This window comes from Symphodus melops (assembly GCF_947650265.1).
Source record: "Symphodus melops genome assembly, chromosome: 1".
NCBI classification, from domain to species: Eukaryota; Metazoa; Chordata; class Actinopteri; order Labriformes; family Labridae; genus Symphodus; species Symphodus melops.
This window is the reverse complement of record NC_136691.1, coordinates 28,623,456-28,633,701: the sequence shown is the minus strand read 5'-3', so window position 1 is coordinate 28,633,701 and position 10,246 is coordinate 28,623,456. Positions and strand designations below refer to the sequence as shown.

Sequence of the window (10,246 nt, the reverse complement as noted above, 5' to 3'; positions counted from 1 at the left end):
CCTTTGACCTGGTCTGTGGTAAGATGGGGTGGAGATTGTGTAGAGGAGGGGGGTGTTGTGGTTTCCGGGGGGAGGTGTGCAGAGGGAAGGAGGAGAGATGGCTGTGGTGAGGGTGGGAGAGGGGGGGGGCAGGGGCTGGTCGAACCGGTTGAAGAAGTCGTTCAGTTCGTTTGCCCTCTCCATTGTTCCCCCTGCGGCCCTGGTCTTTGTGTTGTGACCTGTAATGGTCCTCACACCTTCCCAGACCTCCCTCATGTTGTTTTCCCTCAGCTTTTGTTCCACCTTTCTCCTGTAGGTGTCCTTTGCTTCCCTCACACAGCACTTGACCTCCTGCTGTGCTGCCTTCATGGCCTCCCTGTCTCTGCTCCTGAAGGCAGCCTTCTTTTTGTTAAGGACAGCCTTAACGTCCCGCGTTACCCATGGCTTGGTATTAGGGAAACAGCGTACAGTCTTAACAGGGGCGACCACGTCGACGCAGAAGTTCAAGTAATCCGTCACACAGTGTGTCATCCCCTCTATATCCTCACCATGCGGATCCATCAGCACCTCCCAGTCTGTGGTGTTATAACAGTCTCTGAGGGCACTTTCCATCTCTGGGGACCACCTCCTGATGGATCGGGTTTTAACCGGCAGCTTTTGGACCAGGGGGGTGTAAGATGGCTGTAGGTGAACCAAGTTGTGATCAGACTTCCCTAATGGGGGGAGGGGAGTCACTCTGTATGCATCCTTCACATTAACATACATGAGATCTATTGTCCTGTTGTTTCGTGTAGGACAGTCCACAACTTGATTAAAAACAGCCAAACTTGAGTCCATAGTTGCATGATTAAAATCACCAGAAATGATCATAAGTGCCTCAGGGTGCTGTGTCTGCAGCCGAGCAGTGACAGAGTGGATTTTCTCACATGCAGTGGCTGCGTGCGCATTCGGATGGATGTAAACACAGATGGCGATCACGTGACTGAACTCCCTCGGTAGATAGTGAGGCCGCAGGCTAACAGCTAGCAGCTCGAGGTCCTGGCAACATGAGACTGTCTTTACGGAGATATGTCCTGGGTTACACCAGCGGTTGTTAACATACATGATGAGTCCCCCACCTTTACTTTTCCCGCTCGCTTTCGTGTCTCTGTCGACTCTCACGGCAGTGAATCCCAACATGTTTACGTTAGCATCCGGTACTAGGTTAGTTAGCCATGTCTCCGTAAATATAAACAAACTGCTCTCACGGTAGATCCGCTGGTTGTTCAGTGCGGACAGCTCGTCGACCTTGTTCGGCAGTGAGTTCACATTCCCCATGATGACGGAGGGAATCGATGGCTTGTATCGCCTCCGTTTCTCCGCTTTCTCGGCTTTTACCTTGGCTCCAGCCTTGCAGCCCCTCGTCTTCCTCTTTAACTCCTCCGGTATGGGGTGTCGTACCCCGGCGTGTCCCATTGTCCTTAGAGCCAGCAGTTCCTCACGAGAAAAAGTGAGAAACCTGGCTCCTGGTCGGGTATTAAACTTAAGTGTATCCATAGGATATATAAAGCATACGATCTCTTCGCAGGGAAGAGTAAACAAAAGGCTAAAAAAATAAAAAAAAAACCTTAAGAAAAAACTAAAGAGAGAGAGCTGCTGGAGAGGCAGCCGTCGCACACAGCGCCGGAAGAGAAGAAGAATAGAAGAATATATCAGGCACAGACATTTTCTGTCACCTCTGATCTTCTTTCATGTAGTTACACACATTTCATTACTAATACCCTTAGTCTGACTTGATCAACACACTTTATATCACACAAAGACGTTTTCTTTCATGTCGTTGCACACATATCTTTACGAATACAGTTCGTGTAACTTCGTGTGACAATATGAAATCAGAACAGATACTTTAGATCACACACAGACATTCTGTCACTTTTGATGTTCTTTCATGTCGTTGCACACATATCTTTACTAATACAGTTTGTCTAACGTAACGTCACTAAAACACACGTCTCTCCTGTCTGTGAATCGTACTCTTCGCTGAAACTCCGCCCCTAGTCTTTCAGCTTCTCTGTGATTGATGGACGGATTCAGCAACAGTGCAAAATTAATTGCGAAGCAAAGACTGTTGTCTGGATTTTCTATGACAGAGAAATCGTCTAATTTTCCTCACCACTTCTGTCATGGTTTGGTTTGGTTTCGGTTATATTTCAGAGTTTTGAGTTCGGTTCTATTTATTCCCTCGTGTTTTTCTGTGTTACTGTGTTTCCCTGCCTCTCTGGTTTCCCTCCTGTGTTGACTGTTTCATAGTCTTGTGTTTATTTTAGTCTTCAGTGTGTTTCCCTGTGTCCTCCCATGTTACCTGTAAGTTTATTTCCTGTGTTGTGTTTTAAGTCTAGTCTTTAGTGTTTCCTGTTTTATTTGGTTTATCTGGTTTAAAGGTGGTGTCAGAGTCAGGTTTTACTTTGTACATGTCCTCAGTTGTTCAGGGCTGGATCCCAAGTCCCTTATTTGCACCGAGTGTCCTCCGAGTTGTCTCCTCCACTTGCGTCTTAGTCCCGCCCACCAGAGATGCACGGAGGAAACAAAACCGAGGAGAGAGGACCGAGGAAATCAGCTTTAAGACACATGAGACGTCCTTTCCTCGACAGCGTCACATGAAGCGACGTCCATTTGTGATGACATCAGCGCAGCTGGATCAGCTGCCACAACTCCACAATTTATGAGTGCGAGATGCCGCTGCGCATCGGGTGATGACATTTATTGGTGATTCTCCTAGCAACTCAAGTGTGGTTGTGTGAGGAAATAAAATAAAAACTGAAGTTGTGAAAGCATTTGTTTCAACCATAAGACCAGGTTAAGATGCGTTTATTTATGAATAACTACAATAGGCTACAAACTAAATATTGAAAGATTTATTTTTTCGCCTTCTCATATCCATTCCACGTAGGAATTGTTATGAAGACAGCAGTGTTTGTGTGTGTGTGTTTACACTACATCTATTCACAGTGCTTCCAATAGTATCACCCACTCTAACTGTATTGCCTCCATGTATTTAGCCTCTTCATGCAGTGTGTACAAGATCATAACTGAGTGAATTATTCTGTCACACGTTGTCACGCTCTGAGCCATCTGCATTACAACTTAAAATTCATTCATATGAATCACATAATTCCTCCTGTCCTCATGTGCTGCTTCTGAATTTTAAATCGTGTCACTCACATGCATCTCACACACACACCACTGTTACCTGTAGCCAGATCAATAACACATCATGGGATTTGTGAAAATATCACAGAAGTGCATGCTCAAGCACGCCAACACATTTTTTTTTGCTACCCAAAAAACAATCCAGTTAGATGGACAATCAAACCACACACTCAGACTTTGTGTGTGGCTAAACTTAAACGTCACTGCCAGGTTATTCAGATAAGTGTTGTAATTATTTAAAGGCAGACATGAACATTAAACTTGTATCCTTTGTGTTGTAGATGGAAAGAGAGCCAGTACACTGTTGGATAAATGTGCCAGACCTTGATGTGTACTTTGATGGTCAGGATCCCATGGCCGATTATCGGCTTTCAAGGCCATCCTTGGAAGCTCTATTGAGGATCCTGCCATCAAAGCCCACTCAAGGCTGGTCACATGAGGTACATGTCCTGCTTACGGTGTACTGGCTGGCACACGGCCTCTCGTACAGTGTGGTGTCCCGGGCCTTCCAAGTCCCAAAGTCTACGGTCTGCCGACTGGTGCACAGTGGAGTGGAGAAGATTGCAGCCCTTCGCCAGGAGGTCATCAGGTTGCCCACCGCTGGAGAACTTCATGTGGTTGGCCAGGCATTTGCACAGCTGGCCAACACACAAGTGTTCTCCAGATGTGTGGGCTCCATTGATGGCTGCCATGTCCGCATCAAGACCCCCCCTGGACCCGGGGGCCAGGATTACCTCAACAGGAAGCTCTTCCCGTCCATACAGCTGCAGGCTGTATGTGACGGGAAGGGCTTGTTTATTAACACCTTTGTGGGGTATCCTGGCTCCGTCCATGACACAAGAGTCTTGAAGAACAGCAGGTTGTACAAAGAGGCTCTGTATCCTCCTTCAGGTAAGACTAATACATTTTACTAATGCTATTCCCTATTCATCAAACGCATAGTAATGATTTTTATTTCCTCTCTCTCTGCAGGGTACTTTATTGTGGGTGATGGTGGCTACCTCTGCACAGAAACACCTGTGGCCATCATCATCCCATATATAGAACCAGTTCAAGGGAGGGTCCAGAGCCGCTTCAACCATCATCATGCCAAGGCCCGTTGTGTCATAGAGCGGGCCTTTGGCATGTTGAAGACCCGTTGGAGGTCGCTGTTCTTCAAGGCTCTGGAGGTCAACCACTCCTCTGTCCCCACAGTCATCACCGCCTCTGCAGTCCTGCATAACACTTGCCTGACAGCAGGGGGCGTCCTTCAGCCTGTGGAGGACATTGGTATGGATCCACCACGTTCAGTGAGGGGGGGCACGAAGCGGACATGGCCAGTGAAACCGACTGGCAGCGCTGCTCTCTGCTCCACTACAGGAACATGATTATTTGTAGACCTTGGGACTTCCTGGGACACAGGCACCACACTGTATGATAGGCTGTGTGCCTTTTTTATTTTTCTCAACCAACTTTTGTTAGTTATGTCATTCCTGAGTATTATTTATATTACTTTAGACAAGTGACATACCATCATCTGGCTAGAATCCTTGACAAGCATTTAAATGTGGTTAATCTTACACTGTCTAAATGACACGTTTAAATCTGCAAGTCTGATTTAGATATTGTGCCCTGTAATGAAGCAGTGAATATTGTATCCTGAGTCATTCTTTTTACCATAGCCTTGTTTGTGATGTAAACCTTTCTGAACCATATGTGCATTACTCAATTAAAAGAGTTTCACTCATACAGCCACACTTTAGTGTTTGTTATTTCTTGGTGTCATCAGGTTACACTGGTATGAACTGTAACCAAGTACTGAAAGCACTGAAAACTCACATCCTACCTTCATGCCCACAATAGAGGGTCTGGACATGGTGACATAACCCTGGAAAGTCTCCCGTTCATCTTCATTGTGTACACTGTCAGACTTAACAAAAATAGCTCACCTTAACTTATTTGTTTCCTAGTGTTTGTTTCCCTTGTGTGTTTTAATGTTTCATAGTCTTGTCTTTACTTTAGTCTTGAGTGTGTTTCCCTGTGTCCTCCTATGTTACCTGTTAGTTTATTTCCTGTGTTTGTTTTAAGTCTGGTCTTTGGTGTTTCTTGTTTTATTTTGCACGTCTGGTTTTGGTTGTGTTGTCAGTGTTTCCTTGTGTTTCCCTCCTGTCTGATGACTCTGATGTTCCTCACCTGTCTCGTTAGTCTCACCTGCGTCTGATTACCTCATGTCTATTTAGTCTGTTTTCCTTGAGTCTCCTGTCGGATCATTGTCTTATGTTGGTTGTCGTTTGTCCTGGTATGTGGTTTAACTCCCTGCTCCCTGTGTTTCTCATCGTGGTCTTTTGGATTTTGGTTTTTCTTGTTTGTCACTCGTGTTTCGACACGTTTTGGATTTAGTTTAAGTAAGTTTTTTGTTTAATAAATTTTTATTCTGCACTTGGGTCTTCCTCCCTGTTTTCCTACACACAATCGGGACATTATCATCGCTAATGTCCTCGGAATAACGACTGTAATAACCTGCATTGCATAGCTGTAGTCCCAGAATGTAAATTACAGAACACGTTTACCAATAGAAAACAGAACCATACATTAAACGACAATGATCAAATTGTGTTTTTTTATTCAGATTGTGAGGAGCAGAAGGAGGCTGTCGGATGTTTTCTGAAGCCTCTCAAATCTGGCACCACCCCTGGTCTTGTGTTCTTTGTTCCTTGTGTTTCCTGCCTTTATGATTACCCTGATGTTCCTCACCTGTCTCGTTAGTCTCACCTGCGTCTGATTACCCCATGGCTATTTAGTCTGTGTTTTTCCTCAGTCCTCTGTCGGTTCATTGTTTTATGTCAGTTGTCGTGTCTTTGGTTGCTTCATCTCCCTGCTCCCTGTGTTTTCTCCTCCTGGTTTTTGTTTTTTTCGAGAAAGTTTTTGCCTTTTTTAGTTAAAATAAATCTTGTTTTCTGCACTTGGGTCCTCCTCCCGTTTTTTCCACCAGCGAACGTGACAACTTCACTGTCTAGCATAGAGTCCAACTTTATTCTACCAGAACCACGTGGGTTACGAATCAACTTTACCGTTAATTCTAGATCCTGATCTGTCATGAGCGACATTTGACTGAACAAGCTCATCGAGCAGGTTTGCTCAAGCTGCGACTGTCGCTGCCCCTCCCCCCCACGTCTGCTCACGCTGTGAGTGTGACTTACGGTTCGGCTCCATCTCTGTTGGTGTTCCGTATTAAAAAAAGTCTAAAAATAAAAATTTAAAAAGTTTAAAATCTAACACGCAAAATTAGAAGAAAAGAATAAACTTAAGGTTTTTGCCGATATTGCAATCTGCATTTGAACGATTCTCCGCCAGCCTTCGAGAACAGGGTTGTTTGCGAGACCCAGACGAGGAGGAGGAAGACGAGGTCCACTTTCTTCTTTGATCGTTTTCCTGTATCACGGTTACCGGAGGAATGCATGGCTGGTATGTCTTGCGAAACACCAGCTAGAAGGGCGCCTTGACAGATCATCTGAGGGGGCTTGGACACGGGGCGTTGCCTCGGACAGAGCTCCCCTGCCGGTCGTCTCCTCAGAGGACCTCGAAATGGTCTCTGGATCTCGATGCCACCGTTGCTGCTGCTCTCGCTGGCGTTGTAGCCTCTGCTGCCGTTTATCAAGCGGGTCTTCACCAGCTCTTGACAGCACGGTAAGACCGCTTAGGATTAAGCCACCCGACAGAACGTTATCTATCCCCATCCTATCGATGGTTTCTGCAAGATGAGACATGTAGGCGAGAAAGGGGGGAAATCTTCCACTGTAACGAATGAAATATCATAATAATGTAAAAATCATGTTGGGGATTAACGGTAAAAAAAAAAAAAATACAATTTTGGAAGAAACTCCAGTTCAACGTCAGAAGTAAATTCTGCTAAGAAAAAAAAAAAGTCATATCGTTAATGCGTCGCACATGATGTGGTAGATGTCACGATCACGAGGCAGAAAACGGGGGGAAGCCCCAATTGCAGAAAAAAGGTGATTTTATTAGAACAAAAGCCAAAAACAAACTCACCCAAACAACAATCAAAAATCCAAAAGGAGCAAAACAAAGCAATCCAAAAAAAGCAGGGAGACGAAACGACAGAGAACAGACATGAACTACCAAAGACAGACAGACTACCAACAACAACTACCATAGACAAAGACAATGAACTGACAAGACACTCAGGAAAACACAGAGACTAAATAGACAAGGGGTAATCATACGCAGGTGAGACTAATGGGACAGGTGAGGACAATCAGGGCAATCATACAGGCGGGAAAACACAAGGAACAAAGAACACAAGACCAGAACACTGAGGACAAGTACAAAGTAAAACCCAACACTGACACCACCTAAAACCAGATATACAAAATAAAACAGGAAACACTAAAGACTAGACTTAAAACACAACACAGGTAATAAACTTACAGGTAACATAGGAGGACACAGGGAAACACACTGAAGACTAAAATAAACACAAGACTATGAAACAATCAACACAGGAGGGAAACCAGAGAGGCAGGGAAACACAGTAACACGGAAAAACACGAGGGAATAAATAAAACCGAACTCAAAACTCTGAAATATAACCGAAACGAAACCAAACCATGACAATAGCAACAATAAAAATGAAGAGACTAAATAAATATAACTTACGGGTATTCATCATGTCGTTTGTAAGAGTTTTTCAGGCTGCTGACACGTAGTACAACTTGTCTCCGGACGTCTTCTGAACAAAATCTGTTATATTCACGGTCTCTAGTTTTCCCATACAGTGTTTCCTTGTTCTTACAGACTTCTCCCAGGTCTTGTCTATTCACTAAACATTTTCCACATGTGACCTTCCACATTTTTGTCCAGAGACCCTGTCAGAAGTCAGAGAGACCTTTTCTTCTTAAAAAGAATGAAAAAATAAAAGAGTAAAGACGCTTCCAATCTGTGCATGCAGATTTCCTTTTTCAAGCTAAAGCAAAAAAAAAAAAAAGAAAGAAGTAGAATCGTTTTCACATTAAAAAAGTTTAAAAAGTTTTAGCCGTTATTGATAGATGAAGACAGAGAGAGGTGGGAAAGAGTGGGGTAGATGTGCATCCAAGGAGTGGACTGGGAGTAGAACCTGCGGCCCATTCTTTAGACTTTAGCCTTGGTAAACCGGCGGAGCTCAACCAGCTCTGCAAACTAGCTGAAGTTTAATTTTGACCTGTTATTGCAGCATCAGGAGGGACCAAAACGTTGGGAGTTTTTCTAATTGGCGATACGTGCAAAATCATTCACATCGGATTCATTTCTGGAACGTCAGTGCAGCTCAGTTCAGGAGTTTTGTGCATGTTTGAAATCCCATCAAACTTCTTTAAGCTACATGTTCATGGCAGATTTGAGACTTCAGAGGAAAACGCACTCCAATGTAGTCGTGTTTTAGTTTACTTTAAAAGATCTAAATAACCTGCGTTCACAGATCCTCCCTCTCTGGTGATTAATTGTTGTCTTAATGGGAGTAATGAGAGAACTAACGATAACACAGGGGTCTCTATAAGCACAAACTGGGAGGAGTTTGGGTGAATCCTCCTGGATGATTGCTTAGGAATGCAGAAATCAAAGACTGAGAGTTCTCAGGGGTGTGTGTGTGTGAGGGTATCAAAGCGTTGGCCTTTCTCGGAGTGTGTTCAGCTCCTTAGAGGTTCTCGGTGGGAAAGGAGAGCGAAGCGTTGCTGGGGAGCCGATGAAGAGATGAAGGTGAGGAAGACGATCCAAACGCTGCAAAAAGTGAGGGTAGACTCCAAAGAGGGACAGAGAAGGTGAGGACCAGGTAAAGACTGTAACTTGGGTTCCAGTTGTTAGCGTTGTTCAGGTGGTGTCGGTAAGAACGCCAGCAAACAGCTTCCTTCTTGAAATCCTCAATTATTTCCATATATTCGAATGACAGCCAAGTGGGAACATGTAGCTGTTTCTATCTTGGGGCTGTGGATTTGCGTGTGTATATATAGGAGTGTGTGTGTGTGTGTGGTCTGCAAACAACAAAAGCAGGATTCAAACACTTGATATACCCACATGATTTTGCTAATACTAATAGCCTATGTTATGCATTTTTATCTAACAGTTAACACAATTACTAGCATAAGTGCTACTCTACTGTGAGCAATCATATTAAAACAGAATTTAAATGAGTTGGCAAACATAGATATATAAAAACACTAGATGACGTGCGGGATTCTCCAGTGTAGCGACATGGCGGCCATCTTGGGTCAGGCAGCTGACATGCTGCGCTCTATGGGAGCAGACGAAGGGGGGTGATAAGCTTAAACAAAAAACTCTTTAACTCCGTGAAATATTGACGGATTTTCAAACGGTTTGCTTTATTACAAACCATATTATACGTAGGTATGACACATGATGTTTGTACATGTTGAAATTGCCGCTTTTGTTTTTGAAAAACAACTTAATCGTGAAACATAGTTGTGTCCAGCCTATTTGTGCAAGTTATCACGGCTGCAACAACAATCAAGTTTAATTTATCGACTAATACGAAACCAATAACGTTTCTATACAACCTCATTGATGTCTGTCTGACTGTCTCTGTGGATGTTGTTGTATTAATTAGCCGTCTAACTTGGCTTAGAGGCTCCCGTGGGTGCAACTTGTTACATTACAAAGTTGACTCAGCTTACATAGATGTAAGTCAACTATGATTAAAGATCTTTAATCTGTTGTCTACATGTTTCAGCTGGTCCTGAAGAAAATACAATGCAGTAAGTGTCAGGCTGAATAATTAATTAAAGGTGTATGTGTGTATTGTTAGTGTTATTTTATTATTGGAATTGTAATGTTTTTTGTTTGTTTGTTTACTTTAGGGAGTTGGCAGGAGAACATGGACATAGTGTGGTTGGATACTGAAAAAAGCTAATGGATTGTACATTATTTAATATATCTGTGAATTGTTTTATTTCATTAAATGTGTCAGGGAGTTTCCTTTTTCTGAGAAAGGAGAGCGCGCCTCCTCCCTTTTTCTTTTTTCTCTTTGTTAGTTAAGAGAGATACAATAAAGTCAAGAAGAGATCAGAGTGAATAATATGCTCTTTCG

At 43.6% G+C, this 10,246-nt stretch overlaps 1 protein-coding gene across 1 annotated transcript; it reads left to right on the top strand.

Moving 5' to 3' along the window:
* Nucleotides 1-3,507: 3,507 nt before the first annotated feature.
* On the top strand, nucleotides 3,508-4,538 carry LOC306822906 (uncharacterized protein; the record flags this gene model as incomplete). The annotated part of the gene is made up of 2 exons (XM_079342205.1): nucleotides 3,508-4,062; nucleotides 4,144-4,538. Exons 1-2 carry the CDS (start codon nucleotides 3,525-3,527, stop codon nucleotides 4,536-4,538), a joined length of 933 nt encoding a protein of 310 aa, XP_079198331.1. The 5' UTR covers nucleotides 3,508-3,524.
* Nucleotides 4,539-10,246: the final 5,708 nt, after the last annotated feature.